Raw genomic sequence first — 27,814 nt, 5'->3', positions numbered from 1 at the left:
ATATTTCCAAGTAACTGTTCTGTGTGCCTAAGCCCTGTTTTCCCGGAATGGCTGAACACCTGCCTGCCAATAGGAAATAGTGAATGAATTATTTTTGCTTTACCTAGAAATCTGTCTATCTCAGCCCAGGATTTCTGAATTTTACCTTCTGATTCTCTTCCCTCATCCCTCTGAAGGAGTGAGTATGCAGCTGTGTGGGGTTTCACTGCCTCCTGGGGTTACACCACAACATTCTCAAAGACAGCTAAAAGGGAATTAGGTACAAAGTTCTAGCCCTTAGTTACTAGTTGCTTTTGCTTGCTGGACTGAGGAGCATGGCCCACGAAGTTTTGCCACCTGACTGCTGTCTTACTGCAGTTAGTTAGGATCAGAGGTGTTCACTTAAGAGTGGGGTGTAGGAAACCGACATAAGCAAAGGTAGAGCCAATCCCAGAATGGCAGCAGTTGACAACAGGTCTTGAATGGATTGCTTTAGCATGTGCTTCCATCCTGCTGACAAACCAGGCTCATCTAAAGGCAAAGCAAAGAAAGACAGCAGATACACTCACACTTAGTGTTGTAGGTAAGTGGTGTTTTGATGTACCAAGGTCCTTCTAACTAATGAAAACCACGCTCCAGAAGTATTTGGAGAAAGCATCATAAATCCTTTAACCCTATAAATCATGTCATAGCATATGAATACATAACTAGTGTTATTGGCTTCTGGATATTCATCATGAGATTCAGAATGCAGCACATTTTTCCTCAATTCCCAGCTTCTAAACTATTTGGAAGTACTCCTTTGGAGCACCAAGAAAGACACTATTTTTGTGCTTAGGTTAAGCACCTCAAAGTTTATTCCTAAAAAAAGAAATTAATATTACTTAGTTACAGTCCACAGCCGAGGATTCCTATGCACATACAGAGCTCTCCACTCCTTTAAAAAAAAAAAAAAAAAAAGCACCCAAGAGCAACTAATTTGCCAAAAAATAATACTCATTAAATCATAGTCTTATCTTTGCAAGAATCTAGAGATGTAGAACCTTCCAATAGCTGGTCACAATGATATTATTTTTCAATTTATTCTTTTACTTCTATTCTCTCCATTATGTTCCCCAAAGTACATCTAGGAGAGCAGATCTGGGAGAAGTGTGCCCCAAATCAGCTGGGTCATTCATCACACTCAAATTAGAGGAGAATGCAAAATCCCTGACAGGCCCACAGACATGGGCCACATGCTGGCCCCGAGAACACTCTTGCCATTTTAAAGTGGGAATTGTAGAAGCAAATCTACACATGTATCACACCAAGGAAGTCTGGCTTCTGGTGCTCAACCAAGTTATGTATCTGACTTATGTCCTATGAGATTCTCTGGTTGAGGAATTATTTCATCTGTGAAATAAATAGCTGCCTCCAGGGAAACGTCCTTTCATTCAGAAATGCAGAGAACAAATTGGAGAAGAAATCTAAGGCTCTTCTCAAAGTCGTGTTTTATGATGGGATAAGAGGATAGTGGTCCTACTCATCCATACTTGTGGTGACAGATCTGCAGGGGGGCTCAGAGATGCAGTATCTCTGAGTATTTCTGAGATACTCTATAGTATCTCTGCTTGATGTCATCAACTCGCATAGTCCAGGCTATACACCAACCCTAGACCTCGTGCATGACAGAAATGCAGAAGACTTAGGAAAGTCTTTACTGAAAGACGTGATAATTTCAGATTTGTTTAGTCTGAATGTTGTTGACATGTACACCAATCTAGCCTTTCCTTTGACTCAACATATGATTTTAACAGTGTACTGAACATTATCTTAATTTTATTTACTTATAGTTTTCTAAAGGGAAAAATCTGTGTTGTTTTTTATTTACCTTTCATTATTTTATTCCAGAAGAGTACTGAGGGGCCCTTCCCCAAATACATTCCACTAGAGGAATTCTTCAGGGAGATATACTAGTCCTTCAAAGACTTACAAAGCAAATTCATCTAGAAGTGGTGTGTAGGGAGGAAAGAGAGGCTATCCATTGCCTTGTATTGTGACACACTATCACCTCTTTCCATGGTGAGCTTCATAAATCTGGAAAAGTTTACGCTTTGATTCAGAGGCCTTTGGGAAAGCATTCACTTCACCAACTGGATTTTAGGTAAGAAGGGTGGTTAAGCATGGGAAAGGCAGAAGCATTAGTTACCTACAGCAAGTGCATGTTATCTCAGACATGAATTATGCCCATGGCAGATAACATATCTGAAACTTAGATGCTCTATTGCCTTGATCAGCCAATTCTCCCATCCCCCTTGAGATTATATATAGCAGGAATTATTTGTGTGCTCTGAATCATTATTTTTCTTTGAAGCATCTAAAAATACCATTGCTGGAGGAAGCCAGCCATTTGAACTATGTATATTTAGTCTTCTCCAGCTGCTGGAAATGCTGATAGGATTTGAATTTATCAGAATTTTGGTTTAGGCTGCAGTTTTTTTCTTAGCAACAGTTGCTATGCAAATTATTCAGAGATTTTTTTTTTTTTTCCTGCAATGATGCTGGATGGAGATTTGCAATACCAGATTCTTAAAAAGAAATCTTCGCTGTAAAACACCTCCAGTTCTTAACCTTTTGATGTGCTGAGTCAATACAATCACTTGCACTTGCCTACTGCTCTTCAGCAGTGCAGTCTTAATACTTGCTAGACACAGAAAAAAGAAAGGGATTTCTAAAACCCCCATAAAAGGCAAGAAAGCAAGAGAATAGATAAAAATGTACTTTTCTGTACTCTTTCATTACCACTCAATGCTCAGTACTCTGTGGAAGGGAACCACTCTGTGAGACTCTTTGGGGAGAAATGGAGAAAAAGCAGAACTCTCATCTGTTAATATCATTCTGAAGTATGGTTCAATTTGGCATCCATTGTAGAGGTGGATAAATCAAGCCATGATACATTACATCAGTTGTGTTAGGGTTGCACAGTACAGGTAGGAATAGAACTATCCTGAACTCTCAAATTTCCAACGCTTGTTTCAAGCCTGTAACAATACATTGTACTGATTATCTTCCCTAGGTCACATCTTGAAGGTGTAGAATTTTCTGCTACTACACATTCATGCAAAAGCCTCTCACATAACCTATCTTGTTCTACCAAAATTCTCAGCTGTGAAACAAGTCCTAATTCTACTGCTGCCTTTTAGAAGTAGATATTAGATATGGGCTAAGTTCTGATCATATTTCTGTATTGGTTAAAAAAGGGCCCAGTATTTAGTCTTCTCAATAAGCCTGGGTATACAACTATAGTTCTGAGTTTCTTACTGCTACCAAAAAACCGCATAATGTTAATACTCAGAGCTTTTGTACTCAGTCTGAAATGGGAAAAAAAGTCCACTGGTAGTATGGAACCACATACATAAGCATGTTTCTAGTACTGCAAATCAGAGCATCCCCCCAACCAAGGAAAAAGAGGATTTAAAGCCAAACTTTATAGTCCTTGAGTTGTTTAATATGTCAAATATCAGTGAATTTATCCTTCTGCTAATTTTGCTTATATGAAGGAAGAAGAGGAAATAATCAGTAGCCAAGAGGTATTTGGTTGACAACTTCTGAACTTCTGCAAATATGAGCAGATGGGAGAACTCTAAGTCTGTTGTTACATTTTGCATATTACCGCAGAATTGATTTGCTTAGGTGAAAACTTCAGTTCATAGCTGTACTCAATGGTCATAAGATGACCAGCCGGAACCTCCAAGTGACAACCATGGACAAGAAACACTAGGGGAAAATCAGCTAACTTTTCAGAGCAAAACTATGGGATGGAAAGAGTCAAGCCTATACAGACTGTCACAAAAACTAGAAGAGAAGCCACACTACTTAGGAAAATTCCCTCTGCATTATAGTTTTGTGTTTCTTCTGTCTGTGGTGGTATTGTGTAATAACTCTGGAGTTTGAGCCCAGCCTTTGCACATCCTTCTGCAATCAGTGATTACTTCTGCAAATGTCATCCTGATTAGTCAGATTCTCATTGTCAGAGAATTGTGCATTTCTGTTTTGTGTAAACAATGAACAAGAAGTCCTCTTCCAAGGACATGACAGACAAATACATTATGTAATATCTTACGTTAAAAAAGTGGCAAGTGTAACATTTGGGACCTTCTACATTCACTGGCTAAAATGGGTGTATCAGCAAAAAACACAACAAATGTTGTGAAGAGGATAATTTAGATTTCAATTATTAGGTTAAGTAGTGTACATGGAAACAAATCCACAATTTACACGCTCCTATCCTCAAATGCTCTCAGTCACTATAGCAAATGAACTGTGTGCTAACTTAACCTTCCTTGTCAGCTATGAGTGGTGGACATTTTGTAAAGCATGACCACTAGCTCCATGACAACCTTTTGTAGAAGTAGCTTTCTCCTGTAGAAGAAAGCATTGGGGAAGTACTTCAGTCACTTCTTCATGAACCATTAGCAATACTGATTTGTAGTAAGACACAGAATGCTAATAAAAGCTTGCCTTGGGCAACCGTTTGCTTGTTTGTTTGTTTTCTCTAATTTCCTTTCTACTTCTATCATGTCTTGCCATTAAGAAAAAAAATTAAAAAAAATTAAATATTTTCCCCCCATCATCTGACCTGATTCACAAGAATATTTGTTCTTACGGCTGTAGCTTAGCACTTAGGGGGAAAATTCCTACCTGGCACATCCCAACCATTCAGTCTGCAGTCTTTGTCTAGTGCATATCTGAAGCTACAGCATTTGCAAGAAGTAATAGAATAGGCCCAGAATAACTACTTTAACAACCATATTTGAACAAGGAAGATTACTGGACAGTTTCCATCATTCTTTACTCTCCTTATTTCTACTATCAGTGAAAAAGGCTTCTTTCAGCCTAAAAAATTATCTTACATTGAGCTAGCAACTTTAGCTGTATTTGTGGTAAACAGTTTCTTCCAAGAATAAGCACAATCCTCTGAAACCTTTATTTTTTTTCTTTTATGTTGACATGTTTCCAAATCCATCACAAACAAAAGCTCTGCACTAAGGAGTCTGTAGGATGGGGAGAAATGCTGTTGTATGGATGTTTTAATCAAACAGAACCCTTCCACTTTAAGGATTAATGTTCTCTGAGGGAAGAACAATGAAAAAATTGTTCCCCAAAGAGTGCCTTTTCCTTGCCTGGGCTATATCCTGTATTCATCTTGGGCAGTTAAGAAAAACTAAATATTTAGTAATTAAATTTAAGAAGTATCATTCTCAAATCTGTTACACCATGCATTGTAAGCTATGGGTATGCAATTTTGTCCTCATTATCATTCCTAGAAATGCACTACAAGAATCTTGAAAATATTACAAGTCCAGTCATAAAGTGGTAGGATGGTCCCTTGCAAGAGTGAGGAAAGATAATCCTTTCTTTGCTTGCATGGTTCAGCATGACAACCCCTATTTATTTAAATATTTATTCATTTCTCAATCAAGTGAAATATTACCATGAGTTAGATAAAAGACTATGTTGACTAAGATGACATGGCAAATTTAGCATTCTTTTACGACGTTGTTATCAGGATATAAAATACTAAGATTCATTGGGAGATTTGAAAGCTGAAGAAGGATTTTCTTTCTTTTTTTTTTTTTTGGTGCTGTGAAAGACCCTTTTTCCTTCTCCTTCCCAACTCATTACTTAGATATATCATACATTTTCTTTTTTCTTTTTTTATTTTTACATAGCCTCAGCAAACCCAAACTAACAGAACTAATTGCTTTGCTGATTTTGAAATTTCTGTGAACATTCCACTGCAGAGATGGTGCTTTTCTAAATCAAACATACATGAATTTCTGAGATAGAAAGGCTTCAATTGATATCAGAGGACTTAAGAATTGCTTCTTACTGTATACATACTTTTTAACAAGTCTGAATTCCTTTGTAGAAATCATTAGTGCAAAACTCTTTAGCAGACTACATTCACTTCAGTCATTTCAGTTTCTATTTATTCTGAAATGATTTAACATTCAAAGCAAATGAAGGTCTGATGCAGTAAAAAGACGACTACTTGCTGTGCTACTTTATGCCACTGCATGTAATAAATACAGAGCAGACAGTTTAACAGAATTATAGCAAGAGTGATTTGAACAGTAGCCACTTTTCTAATATGTTTACTACTGACCACTATTGCTTGTTACGCCAATTTAACTCAGAGTTGTGGGATATTTATGTCTTAGATTTTTTGTAGAAGTCCAGTCAACTCATTTGAATTCTCAAAGCACAATCAAAAGCCCAACTCCTACATCCAGCTAAGAATTAGAAGCTAGTCTTGTCTATTATTCTGTCTCTAGTGACAACCCCTTCCCTATAGTTTACAAATGCATAAGAAAGGTTTGGATCAGTTTAGTATCTGACTTCACTCCAACTTTCACAATTTAATTCAACGCAACCTTGACTGATGCTGTCCTTGTAGTTCTTACAAAAATGAGTAACTAAATCTTTCACCAAATATCTTAACAGTAGCACTTTCTGACAACGAGAAAGCCAGCCACTTCACTTTGAAAATCATAGTGGAATAAACCATCAATCTTAAGTCTCATGCAGAATTTCAAAAAATCGAAGACATAGAGTAATGGAGAAGAATTGCTTTCAATCTTTCGTCTCTGTACAAGCACGCGTCCATGCCAGCCATCAGGCACTGCATTAGCATCAAACCTGAAGAAACCATGGTCTGACAGGGGAGATTAAGTCACATTATTTGTAAAAAAATTTACAAGGCATAAAAACAAAAAGGTGTAGGGCGTCTTCCATATGGACTAAGTTCCTACAGAAAGATGCTCCAACAGAAGTCAAGCACCAGCCCACAGATCAGAAGAATTTAATGTTTTCACTGTTTGAAAACCATACTACTGCAGTTGAGAACTAGACTTTGGGAATGAACCATAGCACTCTGACACAAAGGAAAGAGAGCTGAACAAGTCTGTTCTCATCAGCATTCCCCCAGCACTATCTTCAGTTACCTAGAGACAGACTGTGTGGTCACGCATAGCCCACTATGGCATTGTAGCTAATGGAGGAAATCAGTGCTGCCATTTTTGGTGAGAGGGAAGGGACTGCTTGCTGGGGAGGACAATGTTTTCAAAGAGAAGAACAGGACCCTAAAAATGGATGTAGTATAAGAAATCATCTTTCTTTTTTATCTTCAGTTTCTTTAATATGAAAGAAGAAAACAGGGAAAAAGACTCAGCTTGGAAATTCTCAATCTTCAGTAAATGTACCCAAAACCGAGGAGGAAAAAAAACCCTTTAAACTGTATTTCAAACATCTCTAAATGCAGCTGTTCCTATTATTTCTCAACTCCTTCAACTACTTTGCTAAAAGAGGCTGTCCTTAGCTTGATAAATTCCATTTTAATCAGCAGGTGTCTCTCTCTATTTATGACTGAGAATAATAATAATAAAAAATTGGTTAATCAGTCAAAAATGTACATAAACAAATAAAGAAAAACTTCCAGAAACTCCAGAAGATAGAGACTAAAAGTGATTAATAATTAACATCCCCATTTTCAAACAAAAGTTTTATTCTTAGAGGTGACTGATTTTCCAGCTTGAGATTCCACGTAGATACTGACTGCTACCCATCCGATACTGATTATTGATATCCTGTCAGAGCAAACACAAGTGCTCTTCCCAAAAATTCCCAAGTCTCAAATAAAACTCAAATTTACTTGAACAGTAATACTTGCTTTCCACAGGGTAACGTGGAAACTATTTTTTTGTTATCATTGTTTCATGTATTTCAAGGGAGATTAGGTGGCTGCTGTACAGGATGAATACAACCCAGAAGTGGACAAATCAATTAACTATCAATTACCAGAAGCATTATACAAACACGCTATACTCTTGCTTGTTGCAATGCCTTCCATCTTAAAACAGTACCCATAACAAACGTGCCATAATTTCATTATCTCGCCTTTCATGCAGAAATATTTGGAGAACTGAGATTGGAGAATAGAGGCTTTTTTCACGTTCAAAAATTAAAGAACAGGGAAGGTAAGAAATACTTGGTATAGAGCATATAAGAGAAGGAGCTGCAGTATTTTTCCTGCAGAAGTGACTAACAGAATTGCCTTAAACAACTTCTGTGATCTTTCTGTCCCTCTAAAAAGAAGAATCCAGTTCACATTTTCTAGTGGACCACGGTCAGTAGAAATTAATTGTAGTTTCACCATCCAGAACACTTTAACACTTAAAAATCTATGACTGACTGCAAAGCACAGCATAACCTTCAGCAGTAAACCTCTTTCAAAAGGAACTTGTGTGCTCAGACTGCCAAGTGAATTTAAATACCTTACTAACAGTGGGGAGAAGCAGAAATTTCCTTACTGGTGTGAGCAGGCATTAGCTATGTAAGTATCCTCCAGTCCAGCTCTTACACCGCCTCCGCCAGAAGGCTCTCTCTGGGGCTCTCAGAAGCCCTTTGTTAAAATACCACCACCAAATTGAAGGTAGGATTGATTTTCCCATTTCTGATGGAGTTGACCCCTCTCTGGATACTGCTTAATCATCCCTGCTAGAAATAACTTCTCCCTGGGGCTTATGGAAAGACTTCTGAAGAGAAAATCTTTTGCTTTCAGAATGTATCAGGCTGCCCAAAATGGCAGGTATTTTCAAAGGAGATGTTCCCATAGGAGGATAACCTCCCCACAAGGTCTTTACTCTTCTGCTTTCCCAGCTCCAGCAGCTGAGCAGTGTGCTGACATATTAGCATGCACAGCATCCCTTTATGAAAAAGCATAAACATTTCCAGCAAGGGCATTCTGTGCAAGTTTGTCTGCTAAGTGGCTTTGCCTTCTCCTTAAGATTAAAATAAAGCAGTTCTCAGCAAAATAGATTCCCTGTTATTCCTTCCCTGCGAACATTATATAGGGCCAGAACATCTTCAGACCCTCTCTCCTATTTCCAATGAGTTTGCATCCAGTCCCTCAATCTTCTTACAGAGGAAAGATGTTGTTAGAGGCTAATGACTGTCCTATGTCTGCACTTCATAGAAGCAGTGGCAGCAGAACGATCACCCTTGACTTTAAGTGGGCTTTGTACGCTACAGGAAAAAGTAAGTCCTGGGAGCAGATATATTCCATTATCTCAAAATTGCTACAGAAGATATAGGTGATCTGATTGTTATACGTGACACTGTAGATCAAAGTTTCTGCAGAAAAGACATTATCTATTTTTAAAAGAGAAAAGACTAACCTACAGATACAAATAGTACACATTCCTAACAATCTTAATTTTATTATTTGGTATTCATGGCCACAGGTCAGATAACCACACTCATTTGCTTTGAATTAATAACATAAAAATGGCAGAACAACATATATGTGTACCTTACATGTGTATATACATACACCTACGTATAGACATCCTGCCATGCTGCCAGTCCACGTCTGCTTCAAAGCACAAATAGTGACACTCTGAATGTCATTGCCTTTATGTGCAGTAACACAACAGAGTCTGGTTTCATTTAATGGTAAAACAGATTTGAGCTACTAAAATTTAATCCCAGCAGAAATAACCATTCATTTGCCATACAGTCACCAAGAAAGAGGTACAGAAGAGGGTTTGGTCCTCCTACTGCAGGGCCTGCATTACTGTCCCAGAGCAGATCGGAGAACACTGAGACACTGCAGGTGTCTGCTCCACTACTCATAAGTGCTTATCCTTGATTATGCTAAACAGAGAATAGGAAGGAGAATAGAAGTGAAAAGAAAAGAAGCTTAATGAAATCTACTCTTTAAAATACCAACCGATATCTCCTTTTAAATGTAATAAATATAGACAATACAACCTCTGGCACTCCCCCCAAACCTTCAGATCTATAGTTAGCTCAGCAAGCGACCAAGAGTAGAAGAGGAACTGAAAGTGACGATATATATTTTAAGAGAACTAATAAATCATTCATCAGCCTTTAATTAGCACACTCTATAATCACAGAATCAAGCAATAAGCATTTCATATCCAAATTGAACACTTCTACCTGGCCATTGACTAAAATTGGGAAGCACTTAAATACTTCTGTTTTGTTTTAATTATAAGCAGCTCAATTTCAATCTATCCTTTTATTATATCATTTGCATCTCATCCTGAAAAAATACATATGCATTTCATCATCTTTAATTGTGTGATTAAACCAATGACACTGCTATCACTGCTATCAGAAAAATGTTTCTTTTATTTTTGAGTAATATTACTCAGCTAAGAGAACGGGTTCATTTTCATAGAACTTAATCACATTTCACTGTATTTTAGGAATGCCCTTCACTATTCAAATTTAAGAAAAAAAAATGCAGTAAAAACCCACTATCTTTATTGACCTCTCCTTCTTTTGATTATCTATTCTTTGAAACGTGTTATTTCTTCTACAATTCAAAAACTAGCTGGGACTCCAGAGAATTTATTCTGCTACCGTCCCTGGAATAAACTATCAGCTAACAAACCTGCACGTCCAAGAACTAGATAGATAGACCTACAGATCACTTGGGTGTCATAATCTACTCACACGGTTTTTAATGTGGGCAATATTACATAAAGAATTGAGTAATTAACATACAATTTTGTGACATTTTACTAATACTTATAAAAACCTAATTCAGGAGAACTGTTTTAAACAAACAACAGTGTTTCATTAAAGCCTCTACTGCTTCTCGAGAGCAAACCCCAATCTGAGCAATTTCTCCTACAAACATGTACGTCTGATACCTTAGAGGTTATTTTTCATTTATTATTGTCATGCTCTGTTGCTGTAAATAAATGTTTATGTAAAAGGTCATTCAATTTTAAGTTGAAAAAAAAAAAAAAAAGACCAGGGTTTTACTCTAGAAGGAGGAGGTATATGTGCAAAATTGCCTTTTATTATGTTACTTAAACCTCCTAGAAATTGAAAGTTTTTCCTGGCATAGAACTTGAATGTATATTTTTGATTGCCTGCTGCGTGCAGCATGGCATACAGCCTCAATTAAGATACAATCTTGATAGTCTGTTTAAAGTATAACTACGAGCAACTTTTGATATCCTGTTCATACAATCACAGTGAAACCCACTACAACTTCTGCAGTTTATTTAGTCAAACGCACAAGAACTCTTTATTACAAGGTCTAAAAAGACTTAAAAATTTAAGCTCATTTGTAAACAGACGTCTCCTTTAACAGGAAATTCTTTTTTCCCAGCATCTTTGTTTCAAATACCTGCTGCACCTCAGAATTAATCTGCATTACAGTGCCCTCACACATTCTCTTGGCTAACTCTGTTTTAAAGAAAGTTAAAGAAGTCATCCAAACCTATCAGCCTTTGATATCAATGAACACTGTTCCTCTTGGTTTCAGTTGTGCTGGTGATACAGTTCTTTGTATCTGTGCCATTCTTGTGCCAGAAAGTCTTTGAGACCTATGGAGTTCTGAAACTACTATAAGTTTTACCAGTCTGTTCTCAGAGAGATCACCAACATCAGCCTTGGCATACAGCTGAGGCATCCACTGACAAAAAACTTAAGAAATTTGGACCTCATCTCTAAGCATCACATTTTTTATTCATCTGAGTCTTACCATATGCCTAGAAAAGTGTTTCCCTCTGAACATGTCTAAACATGCCAGTTAAAAAGAGAAGAACCCCACAGAGAATGACATTTTTCACAAAAGCCTAATACTAACATATTCCTTAAAGTCAGATACAGAAGCAAGCACAGAAACACCATAAATTATATAGAATTCTATAGATTATTTTATAGAAAACAATAATAAAGTTAAATCGGGAACCACATGTTTAATTGTATCAAAATGTTCTGTTCTCTGGTTCTGTTTATCACCGCCAAATATCAAATAAAATATGGCCCTGAGAGTTAAACTGGTAAGTGACTTGGGAGAGTACTTGATGTTCACCACTTAGATCTTTCTGATTAAAAGACGGAGAAGCTCCAGGACAGGGGTCTAACACGTAGCTGTGGAACACTTGTCCACTGTTAAAACTTCTTTTGCATCTCCAAGAGTGTTAATACTAAGGACATACTTGTACTTCAGACTTCACACAGTGAACCCTGAATATGTAATTCCAGATCCAGATACAATAAAGTTCCAATTTGCAGAAGTGGGTTTTTTTCAGCTTTTTTTTTTTTTTTTTAGTAGGCAACGGGCCAACCTCATCACAGAATAATATCAAACAGATGTCAGGTCCTTACAAAGGGCAGACAGTTGACACTACTTCCTTCCTACTGCAATCTCATTCATATTATCTTTAGAATATAGTTCTTATTCACAAAGTCTATCAAAAAATAACAACCTCAAACAAGCTTGCTAATCCTTGCAAGTTTTCTGTCCTGACACATTAATCAGTTATTGGCAATCAATACTTTCAATTATATATCAAGGTTTTTCCCTGAACTTGATAGAAATACAACTATCACATGAAAAGTTGAGGCAACAAAAAAATAAAAGTCAAGCAACATCATTTACATCTAGGTATAAACTGGGAAGGTGCTGGAATAGAAATGAAGTTTCATGTTTCCTGTTGGTTCCTGTGCTTTAGTCCTGACTACCGACTTAATGGAACATTATTAGCTGGATCTCATGCATGACCTTAATGTCAGGTAACTTCCTGGTCCTGATGGGAAGATTTAACCATATTTGTAAGTACTGGATGGGTTTTAAGGTCCCTTTCAACTTAAGCCATTCTGGGATTCTATGATAGAATTTACTAAGCTCCCTGAGATTTGATTTAGGAAGACCCTGCGTTACCCAAGATGTGAGAAAAAAAGCAACTCTAGTTGCATCAAAAAACCAGAGATAAAGTCTTGATCCTTTGTAATGGTTAAGCATACACTGACTTTCATTACACAACACTGATTTTCAGAAACCTCAATTTACTTACGATTTTGTGGGTAGTTCTATTTCCAAGTAACCTATTGAAAAGTGAGCTGATGAAAAGAGTAATTGTACAAATGTTTTGAATATTCAACTGCTCCTGCAATTAATTTATGGCATACAGTTACTAGATATCCATCCCTCTATGAAAAGCTAATTAACTGAATGTATTAATAGTTGAAGAATGGTGCTGAGAGATTAAGACTAAGCATTGAGAATATAGTGCATATATTAAAGTTACATAACGCTAACACTTTTTGTACAGTTTCTGTAGATGAATATAACAAACATTATGCCTTATGAAGATGATGGATGCAAAGTTGAAGATCACTGCTAACAGTGCTGCAATTCTTTTCCTAATATAAATTTGACATCGGTTCATAGTTTTGACTTGCAATTCTCTGTATTTGTTACATCAAGATACATAAGAAGTTTTGCTGGTTAGATGTACTCTCAGTTTAGCTTAATTCAAAAGCGCACCAGTTAACCAATGGCCCTTAGACACCGCCGTTAGACTCTTGTGATATTTTTCAGATCACAGCTACCTACATTTTTCAAAGAAAGAACCTCAGTGCTGTGCTTGACCTTGGTTCTCCAGCTGCTGTCATACACCTCCACTTCACGTGTAAAAGCATTGTCTTCCTTTTCCTTGGTACGTGTTTTACTACAACATTACTTTAAATTGGCAAATTCTTGTCTTATGATCGCATGCTTTAAAATATAAGAAGTTAAACCATGTATGCTCAGCTGTCAAAAGGTTATTTCCATGATTTTTTACGGCAAGCTCAGGTCTAAAGTGTCCTTCTTTGTTGAAACAAACCCACTTGCACAGACTATGCTGGAATCAAGTCCTGTGGGTTTTGCCAGTTGGTAAGGCAAAAACAAAAAAACAACCAACCAACCAACCCCGAAAACCTAAAATAAAGCATCCTTCCAAGAGGCAGGGCATAAAAACTTCTTTTTAGCACAAAACAGAGAGTAGAGTTGCTTGTACGCTACACTAGAAAATCCTATAGAATTATTAAGAAGGTATACATTGGTTCTGTGATTCATGGGCAGATCAAAAGGATGTCAAAGGGATAGTTACAACTTTGAGTGTCTTAAAATTTCAGTGGCTGTTAGCTTGTGCTAAATCAAGATAAAAGGATTTTGCCTATTGCACATTCCCATTGCCTGATCCATGTCACGTGAATGCCTAAGCTGTCTTGTGTTGTGAAGAATTGGAAAAATCCAGCAAATTATCAGTTACAAAATAAATTTAATTCTTCTGCGATTTTTTTCCTCCTAACTTTTAATACAGATTAAACTCAGTTATCTAAAATGCCTGTTCAGGTCTGGGCACTTAGTACTGGCTTCCCTACCTATTGTAAAGCATGGCTTCCAAATCACTGCATATAAAAAGCCTTCCAAGCTATTTTTACTGTATGAGCGATGCAACGTCATCTGTTGTTGATGTTTAATTCTTACCTTAATTACATAATTATTACTATCAAATAAGTATTTGCTTACTACTCAATATCAGAACACTATCTTTGTGCATCTTTGTGTTTTATACTAAATTTGGTAACATGAATTCCATAAGAATGACATATTTTCTAAACATATTTGTCATTTGCTCACAGTATCTAAAGACCTGCTTGGATTTCAGCTGCAGCAGTTGCTGTGTTGTAGCTGAAAAGATAGTTCTCATAACAAATTCCTTGTTACACTGCCTGACTATTGCCCTCTGAAAGCTTTAGGTTTCATATTTCTCTCACCTATAAAAAAAAATAATGAGGTCTTTTCTGTACTGCTCCATATTGTCAGTCATTTTTCATTTCAGCGGCCCTTTAAATAGCATTTCTTTCAGTGATGTTGCTCTAAAGGCTTTAACTTGGGATTCTGAAATAAAAGCATACATTCACCTAATTTAAAAAAAAAAAAATCTTTTCCTAAGATTAAAATTATTTGGTGTACATGTTGTTTTCCATTCTTGTATAATATTTTTAATAACTCAATATTTGCAGAAGGAAAAAAAGCAGTACTACCAGCAGCCACATGGTGGACTGCTTCCCACCTGTGTAGCTGCATCACCGTCCTCAGAGAGGGACTTAACTTTATGCCTTGTCTTGAAACACGTTGATACATCTCAGCTATCAGAGCAAGTCACTGTTTGCAACAATACAGTACCAGCAGTTGTGCAGTCACAAGAGTATTGGCATCCCTGACAGATGAGAAGCTCACGACACCACTACACAGCAATTAAACATTTTCCTGCATGGTACTGATAGGACAAACGCATCTCATACCAATTGCTTTATGAAAGTTCAGCCACTTCAACATTTAGGCTTCTCGTTGCCTTGCTAAAATTATGTATGTTAAGTAAATAACACTGCATCTATTTTTCTGCATAGAAAATATTTTGACTGTTGGCAGGTGACCTCATATGTCAGTTACCTCCCCTTCCCCTGAAAATGAAACACAAAGGATAGAGTCACAGCAGCATACCTGGCCCAGCATCAAAATATTCTTCTGCTGGATATCACTCTTTATTTTACCTTGAACTCTCAACTGATTAGATATAAATAAACTGTGGAAAAGAACTATGGAACCGTTACAAAACGGCAGCAATATTCTATAGACCTGACTTCACAAGAAGTGAAGAATCAGGACATTTGTGTAACTAAATTTTTGGTAGTATTGTGTAGCAGCATACTGTGGAATCTCAATTGCTCATTTTATTAAACAGACAACAATGAGAACCACAGCATTTCAAAGGGCCGGACACTTCTGTATTTTGTCTGTAATTATGCACAGACTTACAGGTCACATTTTACTTTTAAATAATAATTATGTACAGAAAAACATATCCAAAGAAATGGAAAGCAGACTCCTTAGCCTCCTAAGGTATCTGGTAGGTGAATAAACATTTGTCTACTACCCTTAATGCTGAAACTGAGTGCCTACTGAGGCTCTCAAATCGTTCAGCAGCTTCAACAAGAGTTTCAAAAGCCACTTTAATTCCACTGCATCGATGTTCTGATGAATTATAACCAAATAGCAGATTTTACATTTAATTCAGTTCAGATAGCATCTCATCAAATAACCACCTAGAAATTTGGAGTTGCACTTCTCAGTGCCTCTGTGGTTACTAAGAAGTGATACAACTTCATAAAAGTTATGTTTCATTTCATCCCAACAATCTCAATACATAAATAAATAAACAAACTGAGCCATCACTCTGTTGATGAAAACTTACAGATTTAATTAGTTAGTCGTGGCTGAAGATGTGTGAGATGAACTTTGCCTTTAAGGACTCGCAAAGCAGTTTCACTTTCAAATCTGACTGATTTTCTCACTCCTTTGCCATGATATCATGGCAATCAGATAATTTTCTCAGCAACCTGTGAGATTTTGCTAACAATATATTTTTTTGCTCACAGCCTGACCCTGTTAATGTTGTGCCCTCTCATTTCCTTCAGTAAGGGCACACGGTGGTAATTGGGAAGGTAGTTCTACAACCAGGCACTGAATTACTTATGAAGATACAGAGACACTTTCCCAACATCAGAATTGACATGAGTGGGGAAAAAGTGAACCTTCCCTTTCCTTCACACCTATGACACTTGCCCTCAACAGCGCTCTAGTATTTTCTCTTGATTGGTGGCATTAGAAAAGGAGAAAGAGCTGATACTTCTTTTTAGAGAACCACTCGAGAGGTACTGGCTGAACTCTAAAGCAAAGACAAATTAATAGTGGTACACAAAACCTCAGAAGAGGCAATAGTGCACATCAGTATCCACACCAAAAGATTAGATAAATATTAACATTTTAATGACAAAAGTAAATACGATAAAAATACCTTCATATTAAACAAACTACCTTTCCACATATTACCTGAGCAAGGATAGATCTTTATAGCAATTGCTTCATTTGCTTAAACAGTCATTTAAGCTGATCTGGGCAAGGACCAAATCCACAGCTGCTGCAACAACCCAGCTGAACTGAGCACAGCTGTGCCAGCTTGTCTGCTGGGGAGCTGATCCTCACACCTACAGAGCTGTTTACGCAAGTCAATCTTAGAACTTATTAGTTTCATTCTAAAATATCACTTGGATTAGCTCAGATTACCAAAGGCCTTGAAATTGTATTGCTATAGCTTTCCCTTAGGAAAATAAAGCACAGTTTTTTATTTGTTTAAACAGTTTCAATTCTAACGTCAAGAATGTCTGTGAAAAAAAAAAACATATTCTTGATTTTTTTTGTTTGTTTCTATAGCCCAGAAATTATTTCAGCAGCACTTGAATGAAAACAGTAAAGTAACCACACATACAGCCTATTGTAAATGCAATTTTAGATTGCAAATACTGGCATATAAACATAACAATTGCAGGACATATTTACAGGAATGAAACATGTGAAACAGACAACATCATAACAATTATAAAAATGTTAAATTCATCAAGCAGCATCCTAGCTTACATAAAACTTAAGTTCTGACTATGGGTGGAGGGCTCTGCAAGAAAATTATATGCATATATATACATACATATATATACTTATATATCCATGTTCTAATCTACAAGAATACAAACAAACAAAAAAGCAATAAGAAAACAGAATAAACCAAGTAAATGAGAAAGAACTCACCTTGGAAACCAACTGCATAGGAAGTGGGAGACTTGAGCCAGAGAAGAGCTGCCTACAGCCTCCCTTGCTCACACTGCTGGTAAATGGCTGCCGCCAACACCTGGGCCTTCAATCAGCCCCACATGGCAGTTCTGATGTTTTTCTCTGCATAATTTGCCACAGATATAAAAATAAACATGAATAATTTGAAAATATGAGGAAAATGGCGGAAAGTGGTGTTACTATCATTCGGATAAGGACTTTAGAAGAGACAAGTGCAAAAACTGAGAATGAAACCACACCGTTACAATGACATCAGTTCGCTAATGGCTGTCCCAGCAGAGTCCCCAACTATATTTGTGATGCCTGACTAAGCTTGAAATTCTAGCACTAAGCAGGTCACGTAAAAATGAAATCTGAAATTCTAAATATCACCTAAACATTCGCTCTATTGCTCCTCCAGGAGGCTTCCAACTCAACGTCAGGACAGTGCATGCAAGTGTGTTCTGACTGCGTACTGCCATTAGCACAGATACCTCCTTACAACACCATTGGTCAGGAAGCACAGGGTGTGTTCTGCTGGAAGATAAAGTCATCTGTAGATCCTCAACAGAGTAAAGGAATGGGTGAATCAAATACAATGGTGGAATTGTATGGTGGAAGCCAGCACCTGACAAGCTAATGCATGCATTATATTCTCTTTATAAACTTTTCTGTGCTCTCTAAACAGTATTTGCAGGAAAGATTCAGTTTAGCACTACACACACTGAAAAAATCCCACTGAAATTTGCAAGAATTTTGGCTAATTAAACTTCACAACTTGCAATGTTGTCATTTCAGATAAAAGCAGCAGGACAGGGAGAGGAATTAAATGTGTCCAAGGTCACCTAAGGAGTCAGCAGGGTATTTGGCTTCCAAAGCACAAGGCAGCAAAATTCATCCCAGTATCATGCATTTAGGTTTAAGAATTCTTATGACCTACTGGCATTAACTGCATTCTTAAGTGTTTGGCTGAATAGGGATGGATTTAAGCACATTTTAAGCATATCTCTGAATTCAGGCTGAGTTATTCTAACTCTGCATCCTTTAGTTCAATCAAAGGCAACTTTATGTACTAGGAAAATGGTGAACTGAGTTTTTCTGGATGTATTTTTTTTTTCCTAAATTTAGAAATGTATTTCACTGTTTCTTATCTCTGGAAATATTTTTGTACATATTCACTCATTTTCCTTACCAGTAGATAATAAGTAACACAGTTCTATTAATGCACTAAATGATTTATCTCTAGACGAATTCTTAAGAGAAAGAACTTGGAGGTTCTTCCACTTACTTAGATTTTACCTTATCTAATTTTAATAGAAATCTACGTTATGAATCAATTTTATGCCTTAAGTCAATACAAAACTACAGTGCAACTCATTAGTCCATAGGAATATGAACTGCTGGTTAGTGTACCAAACCGCCAGGCATAATTCCAAGGTTTGAGTCCCAAACAAACATTTCCTTTCAAATGTTGAGCAAAAAGGCCAATGAGTCACCAAATCACTCATTGCTGAAGTGCAGCTGAATGATATCCACGCTAGATTGACAAGACTGCACTCCTTCCTCTGTGGGAGAGATATCTTGACGTAGGTTTGCTACATTTACACTAAAAGTGCGATGAAAGCTTTGGGAGGTTGTAGACATACATCAAATACTTCACCTCATCAGAAGCACTGAATTACAGCACAGGGAATGAACACATATGGTGTTTGTATTCCAGTACAGATAAATACAGCTGTTGCGGGGAAAGCTCCCTGAAAAAGATCTCATCAATGATCACCACTGGATTTACCAAGCTTTTGTAATCCCTGCAAGCTCTTTGATTTTGACCCTTATTCTTTTTGATGGCTCCCATTAATTCCCCAGTGGATGTAGTTGCTTGTTTGTTTGTTTTAGAAAACAGATTATCATCCCATTCTTCCTTTCTGATGTCAGACAAGAAATCTTACTATCTAGGAAAGGATCCTTCATTCCTGACTTTGGGGGTTGAATTTCATGGTGATGTTTAGCAACAGCATGGTTAGGCATAATCAGTGTCTGTCTCAGTGGATTAGAAAGCCTGAGAAAGTTGTCAGTAAATGAGCTTCCTGCTGAAATATCACATCTGGGGACTTTAAATTCAAGAGACAAACATCATCTCTCAGTTTCTGGGCATCAGCTATTTTATATCTTTATTCCATTTTTAATAGATAATGGATTCAAAGAAGTGCCACTTCCAATTTTCAACACAGATCTAGAAACACCACTCATATTTCTTTAATGGGAGTTGTATCTCAGATGGACTCTTTGAAAGTAGTGCCACTTGGTTTTGAAGATTTTCATCTTTATTTCCCTGGAAGTTCTTCTCTTTCTATTCATTTTTCGAAAAGGAAAGAGGCGATAGATAGAATCCTACTGAGAACTAGAAGGAACATAATGAGGGTGACGTTTAATTGAGATCATCAAGTGTGTTCTGTAAAAACACTAGTTGACAATGACATGTCCTGTTTTCTTTACCGGGGCTGTAAATTAAAGATTAAAAAAAAAAAATAATAAAGTTAAGCAACAATTTTTTATGACTACTTAAGGAGCAATAGCTATTCTTTGATATATTTCTGAAACACAATGAATTAGAAATCAAATTCAAATCACATATTAGACAAAATATTTCTGTTTAATCACACAAGCAAGACTTGTAAATAACAGAGTTCAAAGCTCTGGAGCAGATGGGCTTTCGGTTTTAATTCTTCATCTGATCTGCTGTATGCCAGTAAATCTCTGAGTTTCATTTGCTTTATTCAAATCCCTCGGCTATTCAGGACACTTTGTGTCAAAGCATTCTGCTGTGGAATTTCAGCTGTTTTATATAGACTCAAGCTAAAACAGAACATATGTATATTTTGCACACACAAAGAAGAAGAATATTAAAAATGAGCTAATGACAAACAAAACTCTGCTTTGGTGACCCGTATAAATACCCTATATAAGCAAAGAGGAAGGACGTACGCACTTCGGTAATAGGCCCGATTTCAAGAAGAGTTTACTGGAAATTCAAAAGGAGAAGATAGCAGTAAGTTAGGAGTTAAAGACTTAAAACTTTTTCACTACTATAAAAACCTTTATCTATGCCAATTTTCATTTGATTTAATTCATGTATTCTACCAAAATAGGATTCAACTGCTTTAACAACAGTGCTAGTAATCACTTGCATTAACATTAGGGCTCAAAGCATCACATGTAGTAGCAGTGCCAAGTTAGTTTTGGCTGACTGTTTAGGTTTAATAACATCGTTTTCAAAGGATTTAGCTCTACACTACCTTGTAACATGAAAGACATCATAGCGTCTTTTTGAGAACTTTCTGGAGTCTTCAATCAGGCCGGAAAAGAAAGAGATCTTGACCTCTTCTTTTTCCAAATGGAACTACAAAATCCTGTAGTGAGATGCACATCAGCTTATACTGAGTTACATGGAAACACTGAATTCAAATGCATCTTTCCGTTCTCATTTGACCAATTCGCTGAAGAACAAAATCACATCCCTCACAGTTAATAGAAACACTCCTGTATACAGCTTGAGATTTTCAAAGATGTCCTCTTAAGTTCGGTGCCTGAAACCCGTTGCTAAATGCATTAGTCTTAGTGGTGTTTGGGTAGGAAAGAGAGTAAGAACTGCAACAGATGTGTCTTCCAAAAAGCGCTTGTTCTTAGAAATAACATTCCTGTTGGTAAAAGCAAATCACATTTGTCTTTAAAAGACTAGACATTTTCTTGTATGGCTTTTTTTCTTTCTTTCTTAAAAGCCAGTTATTTTGTTACCACAATTCATCTTAAAACAGCCTATTTGTTTGATTACATCCAACTATTTTTAGCATTTACTATGGAATGACATGATAACTGTGATAACAGCCCTTGAAAAGAAAAGAGAAAATCTGGGTTACGTGTGAGCACTGATGGACAGGAAGCTCAGCCATGGAGGAAAAATAGTTTTGTCCTACTTTCCGAGCAGATGAGAATTAGAGAGAGAATGAGCCACTTCCAATTTTAGGTCAATATTTTCACCAAGGGAGAACTCCGAAAAACGTATTATCCTTTGGCATGCAGCACTCATGTCCACGAAGGCAGAACATGCTGTGTGACCTCTGACACGTTACTGTAACCCTTGGCACTTTGCTAAAATAAAAACCATTGCAATTGTTTAGATACCAATTAAAATAAATCCAAAGGGGGAAACATGGGATGCAAGGTCAGGCACCATTGGCTCTGAAACTACTTCAGCTCGTACTTTATGGCACAGAGGTACATGAACCATTCACTTTTCACTCCAGCTGTCCGTCTGTCTCTCTAGCCACCTATTTACAGACACACACATACAGCATACGTACATAGAATTCATATGGCCATAAGAAATGAAGGGGAAATGAAATACTGGAGCTATGCTGAGCATTTATTTACTGACCGATGCAAGCTTACAGTTTTCATCAAGAAAATAGTTTAAATGTGTGTATCTGCACTCACAAGGTCATTGCTAATTAATAATTAATGCCCTAGTGACAGGGCAAGGGATCTCAAAGGGTTTTCAATACACAATTTCCATGTACTTTAATGGAAATACCTTGCACTGGTTTTGCAAACTCAGTTGAGGACCTCAGCGCACTTGTTGCTTAAGCAAAACCCTGACACTTCATGACATGAATAAAAACACAGAAAATTACGTTAGCAAAGAACAGAAGGTGGAAACATTGTATGTTTGGAAATAGTTCCAGCCACTAAGAAAGTGTCTGCATGCTCATGATTTGAAAAGTCATGACTTAAATCCCATTGGGAAGTCACCAGGTTTTCCCGTTCCCCACTTTCCTGTGCACTGCTAATAACCTTGAATCAAACGAAGATGAGCTACACTGGAGACGCCAAGAAACAAAGCAAGAAGTCCACTGCAGATCTCTTTAAAATAACCTGTGGCCGTTTAATGCTGATCATAAGGACTGTGCGTACGTGGTGCCCTGAGGGACTTTGATGAACAACAATTCTGCTTTCCTTGTGTTTAGGGAAATCATTGCAGTATTATAAGTCAGGCACTTATCCAAAATGACCGCCACCTTGGAAGTTATTGTCAGCCTTAGCTATGAATGTCATTGCTTTGTTGGGTTAAATCAGATCCTTCTCATGCTGTTACAAAGCCAAAAGCACCATGTATTTTGTGAGGATACCAAGAATGAGAAATACTTGATTTTTAAAAACTGGGTGAAGCTTGCAATAGATGCATGAGCTGTAACAGAGGATGCCAACTCATCTCTGACAAAATATATGCATTTTGACCTCCCTTGGAGCAACACCATAGGAAGGAAAAGAAAATGGATCGGTGATGGCGTTAAGAAGGGAAGAAGGAAAGTAAACAGTATTTAACAGTAGGTGCATATGATACAAGGATTCTTTCCTTCCCAGGGACGCTGGTAGTGCTTCGTAAGGAACAGGCACAGAGGAGTTCGCATGGTCTTTGAACAGAGCTAAGACAGCTGACCACGTTCACGGCAGTTCGCAGCGTCTGCCACTTCTGCAGAGGGCTGGGAGCGGTAGAAAGGTGCGCTGAGCTACAGCAACCTGCGGCCGGCAGGTGAGAGGCGGCTCTCTGTACCTGCTGCACCCAACTTTCCCTTCGCTCCCCCGCACAAGTGCCGGCACCCGCCGAGCTCTCCCCGTTCGCTCCCACCCGAGGAGCGGCCGACGGCCGCGGGGCGAAGTGCCGACAACTCCGCGCGGCGCTCCCGGTGACACGCGTGGCCGGGAGGAGGGGGAGGGTCGGGGGCGCCCCTCCTGCCGCGACCCCGGACCGGGACGAGCGGGGCTGGGGGTCCGGGCGCAGCCCCCGGCAGAGCCGAGCCCGGGGCCGCTCCGTGGGCACCCGCCGCTAAAAGGCGTGGGAGTGCGGGGAGCGCCGCTCCCGGAGCCCATTTCCCACGGGTCTGGTCCCAAACGCACGCGACCCGCGCTCCGCTGGGATCGCACAGCATCTCTGTCCCCGCCTGGCTGCGTACCCGGCTCCCGCCCCGTCCCCGGGGGTACCCCGGCTCTACAGGCGCACACGCGGAGTGCTGCACCCTCTCCGTTCCCGCTACCCTTCATTCATGCGTGTGCCGCGATTAAATATTTGATCAAAGGTTGAACGCTAACGCAAGCCGGTTGTATTTTTAATGTACGACCCTTAAAATAGAGCGCTTTGTAAACGGAGAGTGTCCAAAGATTCCCAGCCCTGCCCCCCCCCTCCACCCCCCCCCGGCCGTGCCGCCCCCCCAAATAATAATAACGCTGCGGATTGTAGAAGGATTTGAGGCTGCAGCCAGAGAGAAAGGGATTAGGGCGAGAGCGCTGGAAGTTAAATTGTGCTGCATATAAAAAATGGGCGGATTGGTCTCTAGATGAGAGCTTGGTACCACCTTCCTTTCTAAAATAAAATCTCTCTGGCATGAAGTCACAGCCTATTTCACATCCGGTTTACCCTGGGACGTATTACTACTGTCTTGGTAAAGAGAAAGCTTTTGTTGTATAGCGGCGGTCGGAATATCGGAATAGAAATTCGGGCTCCCAACCCGGAGGAGCGGAGCGGCGGCGGCGGGCGATGGCCGAGGCGGAGTGAGCGGCGGGGCCGGAGCCGCGCAGCCTCCGCGCCGCGGGCGGGAGCGCAGCGGCGGCACAGCCGGGCAGCGGCGCCGCGGACCCGCGCCCGAGGGGCTCCGGTAAGGGCGGCTGCTGGCACGCACCGCGCGCGCACACACACACACACACACACACACACACACACACACACACACACACACACACAGAGGCACACACATACACACACACACCGCCGCACCGCACACGCACACCGCGCACACCGCACCGCTCCGGGTGCTGCCGGCTGCGGGCACCGCGTCCCGCCGCGCAGGCGGCTGCTCAGCTCAGCTCAGCTCTGCTCTGCTCTGCTCTGCTCTGCTCTCCCCGCAGGTACCGCCGGGTCGGGGTGGGTTTTTCCTACCCTCTCCAGCTTGAAAATCCGCAGCGATCGAGGGGCGTTTGCACATTTCTTTCGTTTATTTACCTTTTTAGCGTGGTCGGGTTTCCACTCGGAAAAGGTGGATGGGTTTGGGGGGGTTTGTTATTTATTTATTTTGCTCCCAGGGAGGCGGTGGGAGGGGTGGCTCGCTCAGGGCGAGGGGGAAATACAAAGTTGAAATGCCGGGAGGAAGACAAGTCCAAATTTGCGCCTCGGAGCCCTGCAAATCTCTCACTGGGGGTCAAAAAGCATCAAAATGCCTCTTTTTTTTTTTTCTTTTCCTTTTTTTTTTTTTCTTCCCCCCCCCCCCCCTTTTTTTTTTTTTTTTTTCCAGTGGGCGCTGCTGGAATGCTCGCAGCCGCGTGGCTCCTTCTCCCATTTTGAACGGGGAAAGCAGAGCTGGTGCCCAGCGGTGTGAGCCGGGGGAGGCCGGGGGCAGGGGATGCTGCTGCCCTGCGTCCCTCAAAGTCTTCACCGTTTGGTTTTTCCAGCTGCCAGAAACTTTCCTCCTCTCGGATTTATAGCGCCTTTCTGGATTTGTTGCAGGAGGGAATGGTGTGAAGGGGGCTTGGGGGGGAGCGAGCGTGGAGCTCAACAGATCAAGATAGTTCCAAATAATTCACTTTCCCTTCCTCAGCCGGAGAAGCCTTTTGCAAAGGCAGAAGTTGGCGGGACTGGGAGAAGGTGATTTTGGAAGCCAAAGATGTTGCCTCTCCATCTGTGAGGGGGCTGATCCCAGAGCAAGTTCAGATGCAATCTCGTCCCTGAAAATCTTCCTCCCTGCCTTCCGTCCGGCTCCTTCCCACCCAGCCAGATTAGCTCGGCCCCACTTAATGCTTATCTGCCGATCATTTGTCTATAAACGCATTAATTATATCTCGCTGCTTACATGCGGCTTTGTAATGATATTTTATTGATTTAAATTGTCCCTGAGGGTGTGCAGTGAATTGGGATAGCTTTATTTAAAGATACAAGAGCACTTCTATGCACAGTGCTTTGTTTTCTCAGGCAGTTTAAAAACTCCACGATGGGGGGAAAAGACGGGCTCCAGATTTTGTTTGTTTAATGTAATGGATGGTAAAAATCAACTGGATTCCAGTGCACTGGATATGCAAGGGGACCTGCAGCATCTCCTGGGCAGCCAGTTGAATCTAGAACACCGATTCCACAAACGTCAGCCAACTTTGTGTTTTATGGTTCATTGGAAAGCAAAAGAAACAATCTGGTTGTGTTACTTTTTACTCAAAGGTAAACTGAGAGTAACTCACTCTGGAGAGAGGACAGGAAACGTTTGGAGGTGAGGAAACGGCTCTAATGCAAATCCACTTCCCAGCAGCAGTGAGAGCCTGCTAGGGACTTAGGAGATGGTGTGTAGGATGTCAAAACGTGGTTTCATTGAGTTGTGCCCTTTAGCCTGACAAAAATATTACTGTGCATACGTAGCAGGAGATCACAGAGTCAGAGTCTGATGATTGCACTCCTTTTGCGACACAAATATCTCAGGGAAGAAGAGAGGAGTTACAGCCAGAGGAGAAAGTTGCTGCTGCCACACCAAAGCAAAGCAGAGGCTGTGGGGGAAGCACCGCTCTCCTCGGGCACACAGATACACACTGACACCTTCCAGGAGCTTTGGGAGGGCTCAGACTGGCTCAAGTAGAACAAGAGAATTACACTTGCTTACCTAGGAATGTTAGGGAGATGCCTTGTCAGGAAGGAATGCAGTAAGGACTGTCTCAGAGTTTGGGAACAGCAGCTTTAACTCATCATTACTTTTATTGAAGCCCAAGAATAATGCAAACAAGAACACGCCCTGAGTGCAACATACATTCATCTCAAAGCTTCTGTGTGCAAAAGCAGAAGGAAAACAAAATGGCCAAGGCCCCCCCTTAGGCTGGATGACACGAGCGCTGGTGTTGTGAGGTCACTGTCTGACATCAAATTAGTCTGCCAAAGTCGCCTAGATGGGATGGTTTCTTCCCACAGGACCTGCTTTAATGCACAGAGCACTGACGATTATTTTCCTTTCAGTTCCAGAGCCCACCATGAAGAGACTCCTCGTTCTTTGCGACTGCCTCTGGGCCTGGAGCCTGCTGCTGAATGCACTGACTGAAAGAAGGTGAGGAGATGTTTTTGAATGCACCGACGTGTTTTGGGAACCTTGAGTTTAACGCGGCAGCGTAATATTGCATGGGTTGCACTACTGCTCAGTGTATTGGGGAAAGTTAATCCCCGTTCAAATCCCAGATAAATCTAACTAAGAGAAGATTGAAAGAAAACTGCAATTTGTTCACATAACTATTTTTTTTTAGCAGTATTGTGAATAAAACAACACAATATCTATCTAAAACAAGCTAAAAGTAAAGGGAGTTTTAAACACCTATCCAGTCCTTTATATTCTTACAGAATGACTGCTTGGGACTAAAACTTTCTTAGGGGGAAAAAGCTGTAATTAACGCGCCTTGTTCTGACTTTTATTTTTAATTTAAGTGCTTGTTGGTAACTTTTTCTCCTGTGGGTGCTGCTGGGGCGCTCCCAGCCCCATGGCTCCTTCTCCCACGTTATCCCCAGGGGAAAAGGGAATAGAAGTCGTTTTTGTTGGGTCAGGATTGCGTTCTATGTCAGTACCTGTCCTTGTGACTCCAAAGCAGACCTCCTTGGTGAAGAGGGACTGCTTGGGTAAGGAACACCCAGCTCCAACCTGGCAGCTTAACTATTTGAAAGACAATGTTGCCCTGAATCTCTATGGAATGTATGTAGAAGTTACCATCTAAAAACAGCATTCGGAACAAAGGGTAGTGGTACAACACATTATCCAACAGCTAATAGGTTAACTAAGAACTGTAAGGTAGTTCGGAGAATACCGAAGTCTGTGCAATTCAAAAATCAGTGAAAGGAGTTAGGCAGACTGGCAGATATATTTCTGTATCTTGAACATATCTGTGTCTTGTCAGTAGTGCTGCCCCATGACCCAGCAGCAGCTTCAGTTTTGCTGCATTGAAAGTGATCCCTAAAAGATTCATTTGAGCCTGGATGTCCACAGCATCTTCTCACCTATGAGCTGCTCTAGGTAAACTAAGCTTCTGGTACCTTGATGAATTTCTATAGACTGAAATGTGCCAAGGGGCAAAGGTTCATCTGCACAAAGGTTGGAAAAAAAAAATCTCCCCTCTTAAAAAAAAAAGAAGAAATAAAAGCAGGTGATTCATTTAACATATAGAATAAGTATGATGCTTTAGAAGAAACACCTTTGTTTTGATAATACATTAAGAAATGTGAGGTTTTCAAGTGTTCATGAAGTC

General features: G+C 39.7%; 2 protein-coding genes across 5 annotated transcripts in view; one reads left to right on the top strand and one right to left on the bottom strand.

Moving 5' to 3' along the window:
• Nucleotides 1–27,814, bottom strand: part of GABRB2 (gamma-aminobutyric acid type A receptor beta2 subunit) — a 335,870-nt gene that overhangs the window by 228,992 nt on the left and 79,064 nt on the right. The gene's annotated exons all lie outside the window — the stretch shown is intronic.
• The window catches only part of GABRA1 (gamma-aminobutyric acid type A receptor alpha1 subunit), a 43,128-nt gene continuing 38,259 nt past the window's right edge, over nt 22,946–27,814 (top strand). The window contains exons 1-2 of one of the 3 annotated variants that reach the window (XM_025154781.3): nt 22,946–23,096; nt 26,544–26,631. In XM_025154781.3, the coding sequence (XP_025010549.1) occupies nt 26,558–26,631 (74 nt within the window). In that variant the 5' untranslated portion in view covers nt 22,946–23,096; nt 26,544–26,557. Of the gene's footprint in view, nt 23,097–23,809; nt 24,217–26,543; nt 26,632–27,814 lie in introns of those variants that run through there. The other 2 variants (XM_046900270.1, NM_204318.3) reach the window with 2 other exon arrangements.

Source organism: Gallus gallus, chromosome 13 (genome assembly GCF_016699485.2).
Source record: "Gallus gallus isolate bGalGal1 chromosome 13, bGalGal1.mat.broiler.GRCg7b, whole genome shotgun sequence".
NCBI classification, from domain to species: Eukaryota; Metazoa; Chordata; class Aves; order Galliformes; family Phasianidae; genus Gallus; species Gallus gallus.
This window is presented reverse-complemented; position numbering and strand designations above follow the sequence as displayed.